At 44.8% G+C, this 25217-nt stretch overlaps 1 protein-coding gene across 1 annotated transcript in view; it reads left to right on the plus strand.

Moving 5' to 3' along the window:
* Window positions 1-25217, plus strand: part of RASSF6 (Ras association domain family member 6) — a 40477-nt gene that overhangs the window by 12021 nt on the left and 3239 nt on the right. The window contains exons 4-11 of the mRNA XM_084627177.1: window positions 12824-12902; window positions 14493-14644; window positions 17270-17361; window positions 17801-17991; window positions 21261-21362; window positions 23614-23665; window positions 24280-24398; window positions 24490-24587. Coding sequence (XP_084483303.1) covers window positions 12824-12902; window positions 14493-14644; window positions 17270-17361; window positions 17801-17991; window positions 21261-21362; window positions 23614-23665; window positions 24280-24398; window positions 24490-24587 — 885 coding nt within the window. The remainder of the gene's footprint in view (window positions 1-12823; window positions 12903-14492; window positions 14645-17269; window positions 17362-17800; window positions 17992-21260; window positions 21363-23613; window positions 23666-24279; window positions 24399-24489; window positions 24588-25217) is intronic.

Below are 25217 nucleotides of genomic sequence, written 5' to 3' on the forward strand. Positions count from 1 at the left end.
AATTAAAAGCTTTCAAAGCATGAAAAAAAAATTTCATTCATGACTTTTTGGAGATTCTTGCATTCAGGATCAGCAGGAGCTCAAATGCTACATATTTCTGAAAAAAAGTGCTGAATTTTACCCTCCAATATTTTTGAGGCACCTGCATGGTCAAAGACATTGTTGACCCTAGTCGTCATCAGTCATACGACAGGGAATTTTTTGCTTGCTTGTTTCTGTCATGGTTCAGGGCAACATTGCCTATATTCCCCCTCTGTGGCTCTCGAAGGCACCCACTCCTGACTCCTCAGCCCTCATTTGGGTAGAGACCTGTGTGTGTCACCCTCATGATCAGAGGTTTTCATGCCGCATGGTACCCTGCCTACACTGTTATCTCCTGCAAACGAGAGCATGCAAACAGACCAGAGTCTGTGCTTTGCTAACTCGCCGAAGGCTATGAGCACCTGTAATTGCCAGCAGTCACAAGTTACCCCACAGCCCTTTCTAAGCAAGCACATTTATTATTAAGGTGAAAGCATTGCAGAGAAGATGTTTAAAAACAATAAAAGCACCTGCACACATGCTAAAAAGCTTACTGGAGATCATCCCCAATTCCAGCAAGGGCTGTGGTAGGAGTCAGTCCTTCAAACCCGAGAAAAGGCTTTTTCTGTTTATTACAATTTCACAACAGTCTAGTGCACAACTGGTACCTCCTTCTTCCACCCCCAGGAATAGATAAGTCTTTCCTTTATACAGTTTTGGCCTTTGATCATGAGACTCTGGGAACAGTTAATCAGCAGACAATGGTCTCTTCCTCAGGGCACAGCTTCAAAAAATTCCTCTGGCAAACCACTTGACACTGTTTTGTCCCAAAAGTCCATTCTTGTGTGGCCTGTTGGTCAGTATAGTCCCTTGAAGTTTATAACACTTTCCAGGGTTCACATCCCCCTTCCCCCCCTAGAGAGAGGTTACGTACAATTCTGGCCCACAATAATACCTAAACCGTTCATTTAATGCAATGGACCCTAACTATACTTAAACTTAATTCGATAAGGTCTCCCAGAGATATTACAGGCAAATGTCTTATCTGTCATGGTTTGTTTCACTTCTCTTTGTATTTCAAGCTTTCTATTTATTATTTTGTTCTGGGATGACTCAAACATCTTGCTGTTTTTTCCTGGCTGATAGGACACAAAGGATGAATGACAAGCAAATCCAATTCAATACAGGGAAGTGTTTTCAACATTCTCACTATGATTAAAGGCAAGGACAAATGGCAGCTAATAGTTGCTTGGATTAGCCAAAACCCTTTGGCCCCAAAACTGCTCTCCAGTTGGGGGAGCTACTGTAAACATTATTTTTGGGGGGATCACTTTGGTCAACAGGGCTGTTGATCCATACAATAAGGTCCTATTCCAGAGCCAACTGAAGTCAATGGAAAAAGTCCTATTGACTTTAGTGGGCCCTAATGCCTCAATCTAGTACTGAATAAAGGGCGCACCACCAAAGAAGAGATTAGCTTCAGGAGCCACTTCAGACCTATGCTCCTTAGGAAAGTACAATACAATGCTGTTCTGTTTAGTATCTTTCAGAGAGACTGTTTTACCTCATGCTTTGCATGTGCAGAGATGGGTAATACAATTAAATACAATTAAATACTAACAGAGGAAGAAACAGAGACAGGGCAAGGAAGAAAATGGGGTTTGAAAACAGAAGAGCTGGTAGGCTGCAGAGACAGGAACATTGTTACATATGGCAGAAACCTCAGAGAAACCTCTTACTTTACTTGTAGTAAGACAGTGTAAAGGAACAGACAGAAGGGAAAGTACTCCTGTCTTTCATAAGCCCACCATGTATTATTTAATACCTTTCTAAAGTAAAAGGCTGCAAATCTTGTATATAGCTAGTCTACACCGCCATATGTTGCTATCACTCTCACCCTCGTCCTCCTTTGTCCACCATCTTTGCTTTCAGTTATACCAACTTTTGTTGCTTCTCGTCTTCAGCTGTAAGCTGTTTGGGACGAGGACTGTCTGCTGTGAATGAGGCAGAGCAGGGACTTGGATCTGGGTCTCCCACATCCCAGGCAAGTGTCCTAAAAGCGGGTCGGGAAGAGTTTCTCTCTCTCCCTCTACCCCCTGAACTGAAAAGCTCATGTTTTGGACACAGACAACCCCCACTCCACTTCCAAACTGAAAAGCTCAGTTTTCGATCTGAAAATGGACATTTCACCAGAATTCAGTTTTCATGAAAATGTTGGAAAAGCTTCATTTTCACATCAATGCAGAACAAAAACAAATGTCAAAACCTTAAAAGTTGCCCCAAAACAAACTTGTGATCCTCTGATCGGTTCTACTATCCATCAATATGTTAATCATTTATGCGTGCTTTCTGGTACTTGCAGGCACAAATCACATTGGAGGAACATCCAAGTAATAGTTGCTGGAGGAAAATGGGAAGCTGGTTTGAGACACTGTTCAAAATCAGGCTCTTAGTCTTTCACATCAGGCTTCCCTATTCACTTATTTACTTATGATCACTTATTCAGGACCATACAGTGTCCTCGATCAATACAATTAACTCCCATTGCCAACACTAAACGTTCTACTTGCTTGTGAAGGATTGTACACTGCAAGGCCTTAACAATATATAGATATTGTACATGGTTCTTCTTTAGGTTCCTGGTCAACTAAGGGTCAGTTCTAATATTTACACAGTAATCTGTTGCTCTTTATGATCCTGTGCGTGATTTAAATGTCACTTTTTCCTGACACTACTATAAATATATTCTTGTAATTTTCCACTCCCTCTGTAAATCATCATTGGCAAAGGGATTAATTAAATAATAGCTCTAAGAGTAGGTGTGTGCAGTGTGTTTTCAACAAATGTGTACATACCTTTTGTTTACTTGGGTGAGTTTGCAGATGCTGTGTGTTTGCTTTGCTCACAGACAGGTTTTTATTAATATTTATTGTGCTTAACGGATTAGGCCCTCTGGCAGTGATTTGCATGGGTTTGTACCTCTGGTTCTGCTTTCAGTTTCAGGTTTGATCAAACCCACAATCTAAAATCAATCATCAGCTGAAACGACCAGCTTTCTCCTGATTCATAAATTCTGCCATGCTTGTTCAAAATCCTCCTCAAATTTGCTAGCCATGTTTAGTGAATCATTCAATGGATGGTTTGAATTTCAAATATATAATATAGCCTGAAACGTAGTGAGTTTCCCTGGGTTTGGTTTTCACTGCAAACGTTTTGCACAGCTCTAGTCTTAAACAAATTATGGTAAACTTGTGTAAAACCGCCACCATCATACTCACCTTCCATCTCAAGGGCCTAGTATGTCAAAAGGGCGTGCCTGTCTGTGGTTCTTGTGATAAGACACAATTTGTCAGATGTGCACTCAAGAAGAAAGGAACATTCACCAGAAAGGGTCTGCATGTGAAGGGTCCCCATTCTGGCTTAGAGTATTTTCCTTTTTTCTAGGTTGTGAGTGTGTTTTAAATCCTGACACAATGGGATTTAGACACTTATTTCCTCCTCCTGCCATTTTTAAATGCCAGCTACCTATAAATAACATCAAGCAGCAGGACCAGGGGCATTCAGTCTGCTTTCCCTCATATTTTCATTGCAAGATGTCAGTGCAGGAAACTTTGTGCTCGTTACTAATTGGTATGCTATTTTAGGCCTGTGGTTTATTGTCTTTGTCCTGGAAATATTGAAAGGGCAGCTATCTTCATTCTCATGCCCATTCCCCCTGAATGTGGAGTGGATACATTTTTCTGTAACTCTGAAAGCAAAAGAAAAGTAAGATAGCTCGTGTAGTTATTTAATAGCTCCATCAAATTAAGGCAGAATAAACATACAGTTACCAAACCCCCATTAATATTCCTCTCACCAAAGAGAACTTCTTCAAAGTAAATAAAATGAACCATAGTATTTATTTAAGGCACAGTTTTCCTGCTTGCTTCACTACTCATTAATAGAATCTGGGTACAAAGTGCAAATTACTCTCTAGCACCATTATTGCTGGTACTGAGTCAAACTAAAACAACATCATAGGACCTAATCACACCAGCCACGCCATCAGGGGCTCGTTCACCTGCACATCTACCACTGTGATATATGCCATCATGTGCCAGCAATGCCCCTCTGCCATGTACATTGGCCATGTACAGTCTCTACGCCAAAGAATAAATGGACACAAATCTGACATCAGGAATCATAACATTCAAAAACCAGTATGAGAACACTTCAACCTCTCTGATCACTCAGTAACAGACTTAAAGGTGGCAATTTTGCAACAGAAAAACTTCAAAAACAGACTCCAACAAGAAACTGCTGAACTTGAATTGATTTGCAAACTAGAAACCATTAACTCAGGCTTGAATAGAGACTGGGAGTGGCTGGGTCATTACACTAATTGAATCTATTTCCCCATGTTACGCATCCTCACACCTCTTGTCAACTGTCTGAAATGGGCCATCTTGATTATCGCTACAAAAGTTTTTTTTTCTCCTGCTGATAATAGCTCATCTTAATTAATTAGCCTCTTAGAGTTCGTCTGGCAACTTCCACCTTTTCATATTTTCTGTATGTGTATATATATCCTCTTACTATATGTTCCATTCTATGCATCTGATGAAGTGGGCTACAGTCCACAAAAGCTTATGCTCAAATAAATGTTAGTCTATATCCTCAAAAAGAACAGTAGTACTTGTTGCACCTTAGAGACTAACACGACTGCTACTATGAAACCTAAAACAACCTTGACTATCTGTCACAGGGCCTTCAGTTGCCCTCACACTAAGGGACCCCTGCACCCACAAATCAGCATGAGACCTCTTCTGGGTGCAATCACCAGTGCCTTTTATTTACAGTGTCAGTTCCCACCACCTTCTGTTTACAGATGGCTCCAAACTAGCAACCTAGGAGGGGGACAGCTAGTTTCTCCAGCAAGCAGGGACACCCAGCCCATAGCTTCTTTCTTTCTCTTCCTTCCTGCCAGCCCTATATAGCCCCCTGGCTAATGAGGCCCGGAGGTGCTTCCCTTCTATCAATTAGGTGTGACATACCGAGCCAGCCCCAATTAATGCTTCTTAATTGGAGCTGGGCTAACAGAGGGCTGGCTCAGGACCTCCTGGCCAGCACCCTGTCACACGATCCTTTTAAAAAAATTGATAGAAAAATGCAGGTCAATATTCCAGAGGGAAATATGCCTCCAACAGGATGTGTGGTAATCACTAACAAACTGCCACAAAGCTATAATGTGTAACTGATTAACATACCCTTCTCTCATATCATACAGTGGCTTGTGTGTATAGCAGCCCTGTTCACTGTTAGTATATGTTAAACTCTGCATATCTGCTCCTTCAGTATTGGAGCTAGGGGAGATGACTGCCACCTACATGTGTTTTTAACTTTTAACTTAGAACCCCTTTGCATATGGTAAAAGCACAAGCTATTGCATTATTTCAGAGTAGTAGCCGCAAAAAGAAAAGGAGTACTTGTGGCACCTTAGAGACTAACAAATTTATCTGAGCATAAGCTTTCGTGAGCTACAACTCACTTCATTGGATGCATGCAGTGGAAAATACAGTGGGGAGATTTTATATATTGCATTCTCTACCTTTTTGTTTTTGAATATCATGAATGAGATCCAGCCCCATTGAAGTCAAAGGCAAAACTACAGTGGAATAATATTTTGCCCCATATATTTGTCCCAGAATTGTTCAACTGGAGATCCAGATTTTCAGAATTCTGTCTCTCATTTTCACAGAGATTTGCATTCTCTGTGGATCTACAGTAAAGGTTTTCTTTCCTGTCTGTTCTATAGCACCATCCCAAATAAGGAGAAACTTAACATTTTACACTGGTCTTCTTTACCTTGAATATTGTCACCCAGAGTTTCACAGGCCTCCTGGCTCTACTCCTTTCCATTTGGAAAGTTAGAGGTGTTATTAAGTTTGATATCTAGGAGCAGTGCAAAGTTTGTAAATTTCCTAGACTGGATGGACTATGTAAGCTTTATTTCCAGTATTCTTCCTTTTCTGGCTGTGCCTCACTTATTTTATGGTATACCTCCTCAGTAGTATCAATCTGCCTTACATTTTGAAACAAATGCTATTCTGTGGATCATGGTCTTAGAAAAGGGTCAGGGCTGTGAATTCTGAGTGTTACCTGGGAATGGTGGACACTAATTGAAGCTCTCCTTAACAGACTTCCTAAGGGTATGTCTACACTACGGAATAAGGTCGAATTTATAGAAGCCGGTTTTTTAGAAATCGGTTTTATATATTCAAGTGTGTGTGTCCCCACAGAAAATGCTCTAAGTGCATTAAGTGCATTAACTCGGCAGAGTGCTTCCACAGTACCGAGGCTAGAGTCGACTTCTGGAGCGTTGCACTGTGGGTAGCTATCCCACAGTTCCCGCAGTCTCTGCTGCCCATTGGAATTCTGGGTTGAGATCCCAATGTCTGATGGGGCTAAAACATTGTCACGGGTGGTTCTGGGTACATACCGTCAGGCCCCCCTTCCCTCCCTCCCTCCCTCCGGGAAAGCAAGGGCAGACAATCGTTTCGCGCCTTTTTTCCTGAGTTACCTGTGCAGACGCCATACCATGGCAAGCATGGAACTCGCTCAGGTAACCATCACCGTATGTCTCCTGGGTGCTGGCAGACGCAGTGCGGCATTGCTATACAGTAGCAGCAACCCATTGCCTTCTGGCAGCAGACGGTGCAGTATGACTGGTAGCCGTCCTCGTCGTGTCCGAGGTGCTCCTGGCCACATCGGCTGGGAGTGCCTGGGCAGACATGGGCGCAGGGACTAAATTTGGAGTGACTTGACCAGGTCATTCTCTTTAGTCCTGCAGTCAGTCCTATTGAACTGTCTTATGGTGAGCAGGCAGGCGATACGGATTGCTAGCAGTCCTACTGTACCATCTTCTGCCGGGCAGGCAAGAGATGAGGATGGCTAGCAGTCGTATTGTACCATCTTCTGCCGAGCAGCCATGAGATGTGGATGGCATGCAGTCCTTCTGCACCGTCTGCTGCCAGCCAAAGATGTAAAAGATAGATGGAGTGGATCAAAACAAGAAATAGACCAGATTTGTTTTGTACTCATTTGCCTCCTCCCCTGTCTAGGGGACTCATTCCTCTAGGTCACACTGCACTCACTCACAGAGAAGGTGCAGCGAGGTAAATCTAGCCATGTATCAATCAGAGGCCAGGCTAACCTCCTTGTTCCAATAAGAACAATAACTTAGGTGCACCATTTCTTATTGGAACCCTCCGTGAAGTCCTGCCTGAAATACTCCTTGATGTAAAGCCTTTGTTGATTTTAGCTCCCTGAAGCCAACCCTGTAAGCTGTGGCGTCAGTCGCCCCTCCCTCTGTCAGAGCAACGGCAGACAATCGTTCCGCGCCTTTTTTCTGTGCGGACACCATACCAAGGCAAGCATGGAGGCCGCTCAGCTCACTTTGGCAATTAGGAGCACATTAAACACCACACACATTATCCAGCAGTATATACAGAACCAGAACCTGGCAAAGCAATACCGGGCGAGGAGGCGATGTCAGCGCGGTCACGTGAGTGATCAGGACATGGACACAGATTTCTCTGAAAGCATGGGCCCTGCCAATGCACACATCATGGTGCTAATGGGGCAGGTTCATGCTGTGGAACTCCGATTCTGGGCTCGGGAAACAAGCACAGACTGGTGGGACGTTGCAGGTCTGGGACGATTTCCTATGGCTGCGAAACTTTCGCATCCGTAAGGGCACTTTCATGGAACTTTGTGACTTGCTTTCCCCTGCCCTGAGGCGCATGAATACCAAGATGAGAGCAGCCCTCACAGTTGAGAAGAGAGTGGCGATAGCCCTGTGCAAGCTTGCAATGCCAGACAGCTACCGGTCAGTTGGGAATCAGTTTGGAGTGGGCAAATCTACTGTTGGGGCTGCTGTGATGCGAGTAGCCCACACAATCAAAGATCTGCTGATATCAAGGGTAGTGACCCTGGGAAATGTGCAGGTCATAGTGGATGGCTTTGCTGCAATGGGATTCCCTAACTGTGGTGGGGCCATAGACGGAACCCATATCCCTATCTTCGCACCAGAGCACCAAGCTGGCGAGTACATAAACCGCAAGGGGTACTTTTCAATAGTGCTGCAAGCTCTGGTGGATCACAAGGGACGTTTCACCAACATCAACGTGGGATGGCCGGGAAAGGTACATGACGCTCGCATCTTCAGGAACTCTGGTCTGTTTCAAAAGATGCAGGAAGGGACTTTATTCCCAGACCAGAAAATAACTGTTGGGGATGTTGAAATGCCTATATGTATCCTTGGGGACCCAGCCTACCCCTTAATGCCATGGCTCATGAAGCCGTACACAGGCAGCCTGGACAGTAGTCAGGAGCTGTTCAACTACAGGCTGATCAAGTGCAGAATGGTGGTAGAATGGGCATTTGGACGTTTAAAGGCGCGCTGGCGCAGTTTACTGACTCGCTTAGACCTCAGCGAAACCAATATTCCCACTTTTATTACTGCTTGCTGTGTGCTCCACAATATCTGTGAGAGTAAAGGGGAGACGTTTATGGCGGGGTGGGAGGTTGAGGCAAATCGCCTGGCTGCTGGTTACGCGCAGCCAGACACCAGGGCGGTTAGAAGAGCACAGGAGGGTGCAGTACGCATCAGAGAAGCTTTGAAAACCAGTTTCATGACTGGCCAGGCTACGGTGTGAAAGTTCTGTTTGTTTTTCCTTGATGAAACCCCCTGCCCCTTGGTTCACTCTACTTCCCTGTAAGCTAACCACCCTCCCCTCCTCCCTTTGATCACCGCTTGCAGAGGCAATAAAGTCATTGTTGCTTCACATTCATGCATTCTTTATTCATTCATCACACAAATAGGGGGATGACTACCAAGGTAGCCCAGGAGGGGTGGTGGAGGAGGGAAGAAAAATGCCACACAGCACTTTAAAAGTTTACAACTTTAAAATTTATTGAATGCCAGCCTTCTTTTTTTTGGGCAATCCTCTGTGGCGGAGTGGCCGGTGGCCCCCACACCACGTTCTTGGGCATCTGGGTGTGGAGGCTATGGGACTTGGGGAGGAGGGCGGTTGGTTACACAGGGGCTGTAGTGGCAGTCTGTGCTCCAGCTGCCTTTGCTGCAGCTCAAACATACACTGGAGCATACTGGTTTGGTCCTCCAGCAGCCTCAGCATTGAATCCTGCCTCCTCTTATCACACTGCCGCCACATTTGAGCTTCAGCCCTCTCTTCAGCCTGCCACTTACTCTCTTCAGCCCGCCACTTACTCTCTTCAGCCCGCCACCTCTCCTCCCGGTCATTTTGTGCTTTCCTGCACTCTGGCATTATTTGCCTCCACGCATTCGTCTGTGCTCTGTCAGTGTGGGAGGACAGCATGAGCTCGGAGAACATTTAATCTTGAGTGCATTTTTTTTTCTTTCTAAGCTTCACTAGCCTCTGGGAAGGAGAAGATCCTGTGATCATTGAAACACATGCAGCTGGTGGAGAAAAAAAAAGAGACAGTGGTATTTAAAAAGACACTTTTTCTAGAACAATGGCTACACTCTTTCATGGTAAACCTTGCTGTTAACATTACATACAAAGCACATGTGCTTTCGTTACAAGGTCACATTTTGCCTCCCCCCACCGCGTGGCTACCCCCTCAACCCTCCCCCCTCCCTCTGGCTAACAGCGGGGAACATTTCTGTTTAGCCACAGGCAAACAGCCCAGCAGGAATGGGCTCCTCTGAGTGTCCCCTGAAGAAAAGCACTCTATTTCAACCTGGTGACCATGAATTATATCTCACTCTCCTGAGGATAACACAGAGAGATAAAGAAGGGATGTTGTTTGAACTCCAGCAAACATACACTGCAATGCTTTGTTGTACAACATTCCTGAGTACGTGTTACTGGCCTGGAGTGGTAAAGTGTCCTACCATGAAGGACGCAATAAGGCTGCCCTCCCCAGAAACCTTTTGCAAAGGCTTTGGGAGTACATCCAGGAGAGCCACGAATGCCAGGGCAAAGTAATCCTTTCACATGCTTGCTTTTAAACCATGTATAGTATTTTAAAAGGTACACTCACCGGAGGTCCCTTCTCCGCCTGCTGGGTTCAGGAGACAGCCTTGGGTGGGTTCGGGGGGTACTGGTTCCAGGTCCAGGGTGAGAAACAGTTCCTGGCTGTCGGGAAAACCGGTTTCTCCGCTTGCTTGCTGTGAGCTATCTACAACCTCCTCCTCATCATCATCTTCTTCGTCCCCAAAACCTGCTTCCGTATTGCCTCCATCTCCATTGAAGGAGTCAAACAACATGGCTGGGGTAGTGGTGGCTGAACCCCCTAAAATGGCATGCAGCTCATCATAGAAGCGGCATGTTTGGGGCTCTGACCCGGAGCGGCCGTTCGCCTCTCTGGTTTTCTGGTAGGCTTGCCTCAGCTCCTTCAGTTTCACGCGGCACTGCTTCGGGTCCCTGTTATGGCCTCTGTCCTTCATGCCCTGGGAGACTTTGACAAAGGTTTTGGCATTTCGAAAACTGGAACGGAGTTCTGATAGCACGGATTCCTCTCCCTATACAGCGATCAGATCCCGTACCTCCCGTTCGGTCCATGCTGGAGCTCTTTTGCGATTCTGGGACTCCATCATGGTCACCTCTGCTGATGAGCTCTGCATGGTCACCTGCAGCTTGCCACGCTGGCCAAACAGGAAATGAGATTCAAAAGTTCGCGGTTCTTATCCTGTCTACCTGGCCAGTGCATCTGAGTTGAGAGTGCTGTCCAGAGCGGTCATAATGGAGCACTCTGGGATAGCTCCCGGAGGCCAATACCATCGAATTGTGTCCACAGTACCCCAAATTCGAGCCGGCAAGGCCGATTTAAGCGCAAATCCACTTGTCAGGGGTGGAGTAAGGAAATCGATTTTAAGAGCCCTTTAAGTCGAAATAAAGGGCTTCATCATGTGGACGGGTGCAGGTTTACATCGATTTAATGCTGCTAAATTCGACCTAAAGTCCTAGTGTAGACCAGGGCTTAGTATCAAATTTGAGTTGCTGGGTCTTTAAAGCTCCAACCCCTTTGCCAAATAAATAGATTAGAGAACTTCCAACTGGAAGTCGTGAGTCCAAGCTGCGAGAAATGAAACTCATTGTTTTGTTCTTCAACCAGATGAGAAAAAGGGCCTGATTCTGACAGCCCCTCTCACACTAGGGAGTACTTTGCTCTGTAAGTAGCTCCACTGATTTCAGTGAGATTACAAATTATCCAGCGTGTGTAAGACTTTCAAAATGCGGTCCAAAGTGTTTTGTGGTAGCTTTAAAAATTTGAGCATAGGAAGCAAAAACAGAGAAGTATTGAATTGCTATCTCATAAAGGTGATTTTTTTCTGTATATGAAGCTGAGATCTATCCTGCAGCTTCAACTATTCTGAACTGTATTTTTCATGTTTCACGTCAACCTAGCTAAATAAAAAATGAGACAAATTGTTATTGTAACATTGTTATTTTAATCACACAGAAATAAAGCAACTGAGAGTAAAGAGTCCTTTAGGAACCTTATATCTCTCCTTGTATGTAAGCATTGCAATAGGGTCTTCCTTTCATAATCACAAAACATGTCTGCAATCATAATTTTGTGCATATAAGATTGTGTGGATAATGTTGTTCCTTTGTATTATTTGCCACATGACATTGTCCAGTACTTTGTGATCATCTAGTAAAGGACCCTGCTGAAAGATAGATGTGCAAAGAAGGCACAGCTCCAGTCTTTCGAGGAACACTAGCTCTGAATTTCCAGACTCTTGCATGATTCAACTTTCAAGCTTAACATTACAATACTGTAGATTTAGAATAGAAGTGTCCTCTCAACTGTAATTTGAGGGTCTCTACTGCAACACCAGCATATAAAAATGCTTAAGGGGAAGATTTTCAAAGGCACAAAGAACATTTAGGGTACATCTATATTTTGAGCTATCAGGTGTGATTCCCAGCTTTCACAGATGTCTCTGCACTATCTCTGCTTGAGCTAATGCCTAAAACCAGCAGTATGTCAGTGGCGGCATGGATGGTGACTCACTCTAGCTGCCCAAATACTTACCCCGGGCAGGATTGTACTTGGGGCAGCTGGCCCGACCGGCCACCAGTGCTGCCACAGATGCACTGCTATTTTTAGGCACTAGCTCAAGCAGAGCTGGCGCGCGTATGTCTCCGCAAGCTGGAAATCACAACTCGCAGCTCAAATACAGATGTATCCTTAAACACCCAATTTCCATCTTCCCTTTGAATGGTTTGAGAAACTATTTATATTGATTTATAAGCAATGTTTTAACTAGGACCTGTTCCAAGCGCTATACTAGACAGTCTTCAAAATGTCTTATTTTCTCATGAGCTAGCAAATCCCCCAATTTTAGTGTTCCAGTTACCAAACAAGCACTTCTAACTGCAGCATGCCCAGAGTTCTGAAGACAAGTTTTGGAATCAGTTGTTCCCAGTCCCGTTATGTACTGAAGAAGACATTTTGTTATTGTACAGTATACTTGTTTTATATTGTCATTGTAAAGTGTCTGTTCCCATTAAATTACTGTATTTGGCCAACATTTCAAACTTGGGTGCTTTAAAATTGGCTGCCACCAGAATTCATGGCCTGATTTTTCAGAGGTGCTGATTGCCCCACAATTACCACTGACGCCGGTGCAATTGTAGAAGCTGAGTGCTCCTGAAATCTAAATACGGATTTAGAAGTGTAACAATATTTGAAAATGTTGACCTTGACATCTGGATTTTATGGTACTAGAGAGATTTTTAAATAGTCTCATTGTGTTCTCTTCTTCTAGGGATCAACTTAACTCTTTACTGAAGACGTATAACTATTTTTATGCTGACCAAGAGAATCTGCAGCTCTCCTGTAATCAAGTAAGGAATGTGAGCAAACAGAACTGTCTATTTGAAAAGCACAGCAGGAGGAGGTGCTAACGAGTTCTTGGTACATACTGCAGGTGAACTGTGGAACATGGGATTTCAGATACCTTAGGAGTGCATTAGTGGCACATTAATGTATAAGATGGAGTGTGCGTCTTCAGTTATAACATGAGTCTTTACAATATAAAAAAGCAAGCATGACAGCCAAATTCTACAGTCCCATTCTTCAAGAGTGGTGGAGCACTGAAAGTTACAGATCGAGGTTAGGTGAGTCATGAAAAGGGGAGGAGTTATTGACTCAGCAGCAGGAGCTCCCTGCCACTCCACTCTTTAGATCCCAGGGAGTCCTACTCGGAGAGCTTGACAAGGATCCAGAATCATCAGCTGAGGGAAGTAGGGTTGTGCCAGGACTCTCTGTACCTCCCCCAACCCAAGGGAGGAAATTGCATGGTCATTGGTGCTCAAGTTTGCTGTAACTTTTTCAGCATCCTCCTCAACACAGGGAAACCCCCAATAGGCCTCTGGGGTGGTAAACACCCATTTTTTCATGGTTTGTATGTATAAAAGCATCTTCTGTATTTTCCACAGTATGCATCCGATGAAGTGAGCTGTAGCTCACGAAAGCTTATGCTCAAATAAATTGGTTAGTCTCTAAGGTGCCACAAGTACTCCTTTTCTTTTTGCGAATACAGACTAACACGGCTGTTACTCTGAAAGCAGTCAGGGTAGATCTTGGTAGCACAATCCTGGCATGGGCCATAGGGGCCAGGGGCTGGTGTGGAGGCAAGGGACCTCTGAGTGAATGGGTCTTGTTTCTGGTGTGTCCCCCAAGATCCCCTGGTTTCGAGGTCTGACTCACTTATCCTCTTCCACAGTGGAGAGCCTCCACTCTTCTGCCTTCACGGGAACACATGGGGCCCTCAGAGAAATAACCCTGGGAAAATAATCTGTGAAGGGGGAGCATATGGGCTTCTCAATCTGTACTCTGTCAAAACTCCGTGAAGTCATTAAGAATTTTGTCACAGTAAGGGCGCTACGCAAGGACAACAGGATTTTGGCCTGATGCAAGGCCCACTAATATCAGTGAGTATTGGAGTGGGCCCTTTCCCCTCAATTTACAACGTAGCCCTGCAGTGTGGTCCGCAATCCACTCCATGATTGCAAAATCCAGGCCAGGACTTAAGCAGACCCTTTTTGGGGACACACCAGCCCGGACTTGGTTCCTCAGTCAGTGAGCTAGAGTGCCAGGGTTGTCTATATCCACACAGCAAAGCTCTACCTGGGCTCTCCTACCCAAGCTAGCTTGAATCCAAGCTTGGGGTGGGTAAGAGTAGCAGTGAAGACAGTGCACCAGGCGTTTCAGGGTGGGATAGTGAGTCAAGTACGTACCCAGGGTCTGTGCCGGGCTTGTGCTAACCAGAGGCTACCCCTTGCTGATACCTTCAATAAAATGCACTTGTCCTGCTGGCTTCACCATCTGACAGGCGGGACTTGGCTCTTAGTTTCAACTGTTTCCTGCAACTTCACATGGAACCTGGTTCCCTGGGCCCGTCATAACACTGCACTCCTGGATTTTTTTTTCAGCCAGAAGGCAGCAAACCAGTTATCGAAGGAATCCTGGCTATTTTTTGGGGAGTACGTTGTCCCATCTGGTTAAAAATCCAAGATGAGAAGCAAATTCCACCTTTTGTGACTCTGAAGTCGCCGGAGCTTGTGGGTTTGTTCCCTAGTAAAAGGTAATATATTAACTTCTGTAAGCCTTATGCAGGCTGATGTTCCCACAGTCCAACTGTGAAGATAAAACAAAGATGACATTTGCACACCAGATTCTGTGAAGGCTCTGCCTGTCTTTTGCCTGGTGGAAACCTGTGCAAGGTTTCATTTGTTGCTTGTTTGGCCTTGTGGCAGCTTCTGCAATGCAGAAAGCAGACACTTTAATATCATGAATCCAGGCTTTAAAGTGGGATTTAAAAGTAGTTCCAAAAATCAATGACCTAAAGGACCCAATCTCCTATATGAGCTACTTGCATACCTGAGATGGGGAACTCCGCGCATGAATTCCCACTGTATTCTGCCGTTATGGTCGGGGAATGGCACATTTGCTTCCCTCCCCTCGAACCAGCAGATCCCCTGAGACAAGTGAAAGTTGTGTGCTTCCTCCTGAACCCTAAGCAGGAGCATCGCTGCTAGGGAATCCTCCTCCATCCTCAACCCCTTAAGGGCCCCTTTGGGTGAAAGCCGACTGAATCAGCATTAATTTAACCCACTAATGTCCCACAAGTTTCAGGGTGATGAAATCACAGAGATTGTCTGTCCCTGCCTCCAGGGCATAATTCTCAAATACAGCTGAGCAACCTGATTTCAATAATTTACCTGATGACACTGCCTACAATGCCATATGGCCCATCTGTGACTGCTAGCAGCAGATATCCCCAACAGCCGGAGCTGGAGCACTAAATGGAAAGGGTTCTGAGTTACTACAGAGAATTCTTTCCCAGGTGCCTGGCTGGTGGGCCTTGCCCACATGCTCAGGGTTCAACTCATCGCCATATTTGGGGTAAGGAAGGAATTTTCCCCCAGGTCACATTGGCAGAGACCCTGTTTTCTTTTGTTTTTTTGCCTTCCTCTGTAGCATGGGGCACGGGTCACTTGCAGGTTTAACCTAGTGCAAATAATGGATTCTCTGTAACTTGAAGTCTTTAAATCATGATTTGAGGACTTCAGTAACTCAGCCAGAGGTTAGGGGTCTATTACAGGTATGGATGGGTGAGGTTCTGTGGCCTGCAATGTGCAGGAAGTCAGACTAGGTGATATGATGGACCCTCAAAGTCTATGAGCTGAAATCCAAAACAGGATTTTTTGTTTGATTTTTTTAGATAAAACACCAAGGTCACGGAAGTCATGGATTCTGTGGCTTTCCATGACTTCTGCAGTGGCCGGTGCTGGCTCAGTGGCTGCCCTGGGACAGCTGCAGCTGTTTGGGTGTGGGAGGGGGCTCAGGGCTGGGGCAGGGGGTAGGGTGCAGCGCGGCACTTACCACCCACCGGCATGTCCCTGAAGCTCCTAGGTAGAGGGGCAAAAGGGCTCCGCGCTCTGCCCATGCCTGCAGGTGCCACCCCCAAATCTTTCATGGCTGCGGTTCCATTGGCAGGAGCAGCACACACAGGCCCCTGGCTGCCCCTCCCCTAGGAGCTGCAGGGACACATGGAGCCAGGTGGGGAGCCTGCGAGCCCTGCCAATTCTCTTCTCTCCCCCCCGGCCCCCAAAAGGAACAGTGCAGGTCCTGGGCCATGCACTGCTGCGTGCCACCCCCACCCCGCCTAGCACCAGCAGGGCTCCCAGGCCACCCCCCAGCAGCCTGGTTCGCTCCCGCAGAACACCTGCGGCCCCGCGGCTGAAGTTTTAGTTAGGAGTATATAGTGAAAGTCATGGACAAGTAATGGGCCATGAACTTCTGTTTACTGACTGTGACCTGTCCATGACTTTTACTAAAAATACCCGTGACTAAAACATAGCCTTAAGTATGAGCCATCCACTTGATGATATGATCAGATTATTCTTCAAATATAGTTTCTGACATGTTTGCCATTATTTGTTGCAATATATTTTCATGCAAGTTGTTTACTGCAGTACTTGATCAGTGCTGTAGTTGGTCAAAGACTATTTGTCAAATAATTTAATGAATAAAGGAATTATTTATACAGAGGAAGTTGGGGCTTGTGGTTAAGGTACTTCATGGCACTTAGGAGAGCTTGGTTCCCACTGGGCCACAGATTTCCTGTGTGACCTTGGACAAGTCTCTTATTATTGTTTTATTTATATTATCACAGTGTCTAGGAGCCCTAGTCATGGATCAGCACCCCATTGTGCTAGGAGTACAGATCTCTCTGTGGATCAGTTCCCCATCTGTAAAATGGAGGTAATGAGGCCTCATTGGCCGGTTTTGTCTATACAGAGTATAAGCTCTTCAAAGCAGGAACTGTCTCATACTATGTCTCTGCACAGTGTCTAGATCATTGGGACTTTCATCTCAGTTGGGACCTCTACATGTAACTATAAAACCAATAATAATAAAGTTAGAATAATTTGTCTCATTTTTTCCGTAGTTGCCCTGTTCCACTTAGGCTGATGAGCAACTTGTGGTGCCCTTGGTCCCACAATTCATGTTTAGTAAAACATGATATTGTGATGTGCTAAAGTTGCCTACTTTATACAATCAAATGAAAGACTCTAACATGATGTTTACAGTTCTGAACAGGAACGGCCATCTGTTACGTGATGCTTGGCTGGAGCCTAAACTGAATTCACCTCAATTAAAAAAGAGTATCAACCTGTAAATATATGCTTGATCCCTGTTTCAGGGGGATGATGCGCTGGGGAGAAGTTCATAATCTCCATCACATTAGCGAAGAGACACCAAGTTCTTCAGTAGAACCCCCAAACCATGAGAAAGGTCAGTGTTCTTCATATATTCATCAGAAAGTCCTCTGATGTGATACAACTGATGACAAACTGTAGCCCTGTCTGTGGGGAGGAGTAATACGAGACATCTTGGGATATTTAGACCCTGCTTGAATACACTATAATACATAGTAGTGATGGCAATACACCTGCTCATTACCTATATAGCAATCAGCCCATAATAATGAATTATGCTGTCTCTACGGAGATTATCCCCACAGACTCAATGGAATGACATACTGTTACTGGTGGCCAGTTCAAACAGCCGATAACTCTGACTGCTTTATGAACACTACAAACCATTATACCTTCGTACCAGCATCACCTATTGGCAAACAGCTATAGAAATGATGCTGCAAGCAGCACTAGGCTGTACTAAAAGGGAGGTGAAGTAGCTCTACACTGTGCTGATGATGTTTTATTTTGTCCAGGTTGCTCCTCTTATGAGAGCAGCACCCTGAAGCCTAGGAGTGTGCAGGAGCTCAACTCCCTGACCCCTCACAGAACCAGAACCATGAGTGATGCTGCACAAGTGAGGAAAAGGGAAAATTCCCCCACAATAGCAAGAAAAGACGTGGAAACACACAGGTTCTCCATTAATGGGCATTTCTACAACTACGAGGTGTGAACGCTCTCCTGTGCTAAAAGTTACTGTGAATGCGGCAGAGAACTGATGGGGTGAAATGCAACGATTTGTTTAAGGCTTGATTCTGCCTTAACCATCATCAGGTGAAGTGTGGCATGAGAACCCAGCAGCCCAAGCCCCCAGAGAGCTCCCGCACAGTGCGCTTGGCCATGTCTGCTGCACCGTGCTTAAGGAGGGAGCAGTGTCCTCCCCCCTCTGTGTCTGGCAAGCTCGACTGGCTGGTAAAAAGGGGGCATGGAGTCATAGCTCTGCCCACCCCCCATCCCTCCTTGCCCTGCTCCCAGCACCTAATACTGCTAGGGATGCTGTATGCCCTGGTCTGTGTCTATGTCAGAGAAGGCAGGCCACAGAAGTGTGCCTTGCCCTTGGAAGAGAGGTTTGGGATGGTCCTTCATTCCTGCGGGATTTTGTTCGGCAGCCTTGGACCAGCCCCCAGGCAAGCTCTGTCTCCTGCAGAGGCAAGCGTTAGCCTTATGGCAAATGATTCCATTGTGCCTGAGAGGCGAGACTGTCGCCTTCACTCCCAGAGCTTTAACCGATCTTTTAGCTATCCTGGGCCCAAACCATTGAGAGCCTTGAAGCAAAGGGCCAAGACTTTGAACCTGACTCAGTAGCCTCTGGGAAGCCAGCGTAGAGAGCAGGGAACTATGCATCTTTACTGCGATTCTGGACAGTACCTATACAATGGTCACTCCTTGTACTGGTACCGCCCTGCCCTCTTAGAGGGGCCCTGGCTCCCTTATGCATATCCACAAGGGCTGAACAGAATCTTTCCCAGGTGTGTTTGCTCACTGGGATAGCCCCCTGAGATACATCTCCCAGTTTTACAAGGTCGACGGCAGTCATGGGACTTATTCCAACATGCAGTAATTCAGCATTGTCTCACCAATTGTAATTGTTGTATACGACCTTAAAATGTTTGGGTTTTTTTAACGTTTTACTCTTGTTTTTCACCTCATTAATTTTTTTACCCGACATTAATTTAAGGTCTATTATCATAGGTTGTGACATGACAGGTACATTTGCTTCAGTTTCCTCTTTCAGAGTCCCCAATAAATCCACTTCAGGCTCACTTTATTAAATAATACCCCTGCTTGGGGCCAGTTTATTACCAAAACACAATTCATTGATTCCTCAACAAAAATCCCAAGAGCAGTCCATTTCCCATATCCCCCAAACCTGGTCCTTTCAACCCCGCTCTCCCCAGCAAGTGTCCTGCCAGTCTCTCTGCTGGAAGTCCTTCCATAGCACAGTCCAGTGTCTTCCTCTTCTGCCACCCCTAGGCTCCTCATTGGCCCTCTTCTGCCTGGATGGCTAGCCCAGCCCTTCCAGCTGGAGCCCAACCCCGCTCTTCCCAGCAGGAACCCCCACAGCCCCTCTGCTGGGATATCATCTTTACCAGGAGAGTGTCCCTCACTCTCCTGGGTCCTCTCACTGTTCCCCGGGTCCAGCTCTCCAACCTGGAGACATCAGTGGGTAATCCCCTCTGGTGCTCCCCTTGCCTTTCAGTCCTCTCCAGCCCTGGTGCTCTGGCTTGGGGAGGTCAGCTGATAAACCCCTCTTGCTGATTTCCTTCCTTCAGGCATCTTCCCCCAGGAAACACCTTCTGGCTCTGGCAACTGTCAGCTTTCCCTTTTCCTGACCTCACTCGGCAGCTCTGATTCACCCTGTCTCTCTCTCACTGGGTGTCTCCAACTCACCAGGTCTTGCTCTCATCCTGGTCTCTTTTGTCTAGCTGCCCTGATCTGTTATAGTCCCAGGTGCTGCCCTACCCTTTTAATTGGCCATATTGGGAGCCCCTGCTCTGGCCCACAGGCTCTGGACCTATTTCATTCCCCGGGGCCAGGCACACTGTGACAATCTTTACATACAACAAGGTTATAACCATAGTCTTTGGCCCTACTGAACTAAGCTACTACACTTCAACCTCTCTGGTCACTCAATTTCAGACCTAAAAGTCACAATTCTCCAACAACAAAAACTTCAAAAACAGACTCCAATGAGAAACTGCAGAAGTGGAATTAATTTGCAAACTGGACACCATTAAATTAGGCTTGAATAAAGACTGGGAGTGGATGGGTCATTACACAAAGTAAAAACTATTTCCCCGTGCTAATTTTCCCCCTACTGTTACTCACACCTTCTTGTCAACTGTTTGAAATTTGAAATCCTGATTATCACTACAAAAGTTTTTTTTTTAAACCTGCTGATAATAGCCCACCTTAATTGATTGGTTTCATTACAGTTGGTATGGCAACACCCATTTTTTCATGTTCTGTGTATAGATATCTTCCTACTGTATTTTCCACTGCATGCATCTGATGAAGTGGGGTTTAGCCCATGAAAGCTTATGCTCAAATAAATGTGTTAGTCTCTAAGGGCAGGTCTTAACTACCCACCGGATAGTGGGTAGTGATCGATCTATCAGGGATTGATTTATCGCATCTCATCTAGACGTGATAAATTGATCCCCAAATGCGCTCCCCGTCGACTCCAGAGCTCCAGCTCACAAGAGGCAGAAGCGGAGTCGACAGGGGAGCAGCAGCGATCGACTCGCCACCATCCTCATGGCCAGGTAAGTAGACCTAAGATACGCTGACTTCAGCTACTCTATTCGCGTAGCTGAAGTTGCGTATCTTAGGTACCCCCCGCTTCCCCCGTGTAGAACAGGGCTAAGGTGCCACAAGTACCCCTCGTTCTTTTTGCTGATACAGACTAACATGGCTACCCCTCTGAAACCTGAGCCAAATTCAGCACTCATATGTGCTGGGAAAATGCAGACTAGCTTCATTAAAATCAGTGGAATGACCCCCAGAGTTAGTGATATAACTGAGATCAGAATTTTGGCCTATTGTTTTTAGTGCTAAGAAATAAAAACTATAACATAGGATTTTGCAGTAGAAATGCTATCATAGGTATAACTATAGTAGCTCAGAATATCTTCATAATATTCTCATTAATTCTCATTATATTCTTTCTTCCTTCCTTTATAAGAAGCTAGAAAAAAAACAAGAACCACGCATTGCATAAGTCTGTTCACAGAAATATGTCACACTGAAAAAAATTGGGACTATTTACTGCTTTTAAAATATGCATAAGTAGATTTCAAGGAGCAGACAATTTCAAGCAAAGAAAGAATAATATACACATGTTGCATGACACGATGCATCATATTGTCCCAGATCAATTTTAAACCAGTGTGTTTTCATCAAATATCACATTTTGTTGTTGCTCTTGGTTTTTAGACATCCGTTTTCACTCCAGCCTTTGGATCAGAAACTAAAATAAGAATAAACAGTAACATGAAAACAGGAGAGGTGATTGAGCAACTACTACAGAAATTTAAGGTAATTCTCTTTGTGTATGCGCGCATACAAAAATTGAATTCTGGAAAAGATAACCAGAATATAGAAATGCCTTCTGTCGCCGACTGTATCAAAGGACAGAAATATTAAGGAGACTTGCCACAAACAGAAAGTGTAGCAAACAAAGTGTGCTATTGCCACTTTTAAGGATGAAGGTAGGTTTTATTTTCCTTAGGCTTCATATGTGCTTTGAGACTAATGGCAAGTGTTTGATGCGGTCGTTACTCTAGTTTCCAGAGCAGGAGAAACTAGAGAATGACTTCATTAGAACTACATTTATGGGAAGGAAAGCTGCACTATTCTTTAGCTTTTCCTAGCGAATGACTTCATTATCACCACATTTACAGTAAGGAAAGCTAATCTATTGCTTAATGCACATGCCCATGTCTCCCTCTAGTGACAGGCCCTCACAAACATGATTTGCTTATAATTCGTGGCAGTTCATTAGCCCACACCAGTCAGGCTACAAAATGTATTTTGAAAACTCTTTTTTACTTAAATCTGGATATGTTTATCAGTCAAGGACAAACTGATTTGACTTAAATGTCACAATTCACTCTCTCTAGTAGCAAAAGAGGCTCAATTCTTGGTATAACTAATAGTGCCTCCTGAATCTGCCTTGTTACTATGGCAACCTACCATCCAGGATTCACTTTATAAGGGTGTTGCTGTGGTAACCACTGTTTGGTGCAGTCATAGCAGGATTGTAGCAGTTAAACCCACGCTGCAGGGGGTTGCAGAGGGAAGGGATGGGGCTTACACCCTGTGCCTTCCCAGCCTCAGCCCCCACGGGGCAGGCCCCGTGCATGGGGAGCCAACAGTAGCAACTCCAGCTGCCTGGTCTGCTTGCTGCTGTTTCCATATGAACAAGGTAAGCTTTTAATAGCTATTACATTGGGCGGGGTGGAAATAAATATTTTGTGATTTGTGCCTCCCCTGCAAAAAAAAAAAAAAAAAAACGGTCACCAGGTTCCCCAGCTTACAGCAAAAGAAGTTTTCCTTCAGCTCAAGTGGCAAGACCTGTGTTTCAGTGAGGAAGGTCCCATGTTCAAACCTCACTGATAAAATATGGCATCTGGATGTATGCAGCCAAGGAACATCACAGGAGCAGAAAGGCTATTAAAAACAGGCTGCAATGATCTTCTATTCTAGCGTGATTAGAATAATCCTTCCTTTGGAAGTGATGAATTTGCCCTACTGTCTTCAGTCAAAACTCTCATACGTTTTCATAACTAACATGTGCCACTAGCCCCATGCCCAGAGCTTCTCTTATACTTTAGTGTTACATAAAATATTGCCAAAAGAACAGTTCTAAATTACGGAAAATAATCACCTATCTGCAGTTCTTGCCATTTCAGAATCACTTTATACTGGAGATAATTAATAACAACAACAATAATAGTGCCTAGCTTTTATATAGTGCGTTAGAGCTTTCTAATCTGACCTCACTGCTGTACAGCACCCTTAAGTGAGAAGTCAGTGAAATGCAGTGGAACATGATGTGAAATAAAATGCTAAAAGGAGAATGTGGACTTTTATGAATAATACCCATAACTAATGGGACTACCGTTTCTGAAGACACCCAACAGAGACTAAATCATGAGTTAGATGTAAAAAGGACTGAGAATTTCGTAGTGTTATTCAGGCAAATAGGTGGTAGTAAATCCAAATTCTCTACTGCGGTGTCTGTACAGCTGGTAAATCTGATTGTCACAAAAATATTTGTATGGAGTATTACAGTGTTTCCAGGGAAACAAGGGAGTAGTGATCCATTACTTTTTTGTGAGATGATCTACTGTGGTGATCCATTACTCTTCTGGAAAGTACAATGGTAGTTATATTAATGACATGGTAGCTGGGGGCAAAGGGAAGGAAAATGGTACCTTAGTGTGAAACCTTATCCAAAGTCCAGATAGGGTGACGAGATGTCCCAGTTTTATAGGGACAGTCCCGATATTTGGGTTTTTTTTTATATGGGCTCCTATTATCCCCCACCCCACCCCGTCCCAATTTTTCACACTTGCTCTCTGGTCACCCTAAGTCCAGAATGTTTAAGGGGGCCACCCCTACTAATTTTTCTATCTACTGTCAGTACTGACAGCCCACTGTGAGTTAAGACCACAAATTTCAGGTGCATCCCTCATATCTGTTGACAGTTTAATGATGGGGAAATGTAGCATATGTGAACCCTGCCATTCAGTGCATTGAGTCAAGTTTGGTTTTTCTTTGTCAGATTGAAAACAGTCCACAAGAATTTGCACTTTATATCATCCACGCATCAGGAGGTAAATAAAACAGTTTGCTTCTCTGTGGCTCCACGGCTGATTAGACTTCCAATGGGCTTTGGAGGCTGCTCATATCGCACACAAAAGGGATAAGCGTTGGAGTCTTACCTGTGCTCTGCCAATTGGGAATTGCGTTGGTCTAAAAACATTCGTGAAGACCTGGTGCAGTCTCTCAGTGGAAAACGGAACTTAATTTATTCATCATATACTTTGTATATCTAACGTGTGTCAAGTTAACTTTGTTATTTTAGGAAAAGCAAAAATAGGCTTAAGAACCTAATTTTAGATAAAATGCTGCTCTAATTTACAATCTGTGAAACCCCACTGAACACTTTGCCTAAATATAAGTTTAGGGCCCTAATTTAGGTGCCTGGTTTGGAAATTTTGTCCTGAGATCCGTAGGACCATATGCTCCCATCGATCTGCATGTGGCACTCCCATTTATGTTAATAACATTTGTGTGTGTTAAATAAGAGCAGTGCATGTCCAAAGTATGAAAGTAGTATGTCTAAGCAAAGAATTGGCCATACTATTTGAGTTAGATATTAGTTACTGCTGCTGTATGTTGTGCCAAAAATGAACATGCATATCAATTCATTTGTTTTCATTCCCAGAAAAGAAAAGGCTCAAGAACACAGACACTCCACTGCTGGAGAGACTTTTACAGGGTCCCTCAGAAAAGATTGCCCAATTTTTTCTCATGGACAAGAATGCAGAAGAAGTTACCAGTGATGTATGTGATCCTCCTCGTTCTGCATATTTCCCAATACTCTTCCCATTTAACACACCTCACTGATGTGCATTTCTTGTGGTCCCCACAATAGGTTGCTCAGTACCTTAAATTTCATGTTCCTCTTCTGGAATCCTTTCTGCACAAACTAGATGAAGAAGAAGAACGGGAGATTCAACAGACAATTGCAAAGTAAGTAGGAGTAAACGAGGTAGGTTTGCTTTATTTGTTTGCAGTCTGAGAAAATACACTGCTTTCAAAGTCATTGGTAGGTGCTACAAGGTAGCACCTAGATACAGCGTGGTGCTATATTGTGGCTAGCTCTGCACAGGTGTACAAAAATAGACAGAGGGCGCAAGTAGCCTTTCTCATTCCTCTGGCACACCTGCCAAGTAGGAACCACAGTCTCACTGATTCCCATCCCAGTGTGCAAGACCTGTGGATGTCTTCCACTGACAGCCACACTGGGCCCACTGGCCAGCAGAGCATGCACACTGCACCCTTTAAATGATGTTGCAGCTCCCATTTAGATTGCACAGCCTCAGTGCTCCCAGAGATATTCTTGCTAAATCCATCAGAATGCCTCCAGGGACTGCCACTGGGCAGGAGCACATCTGCATCACACCCACACCCAAACTCCGGGGCTGTGGCTGTAAATGCAAGAACAAATCCTGTAGTATTTGCATAGCACTTAGCAATGATTTGCTAATGAGAAGAAGGGAGGGTCAGTGGTGAGGGTGCTAGCTTGGCATTCAGAAGACCCAGGTTCAGTTGCCTGCTCACCCACCCCCTCAGTTCTCCAGTTGTAAAAGGAGAATTGTA

The sequence above is a fragment of the Lepidochelys olivacea genome (genome assembly GCF_965140295.1).
Source record: "Lepidochelys olivacea isolate rLepOli2 genome assembly, chromosome: 4".
NCBI lineage: Eukaryota > Metazoa > Chordata > Testudines > Cheloniidae > Lepidochelys > Lepidochelys olivacea.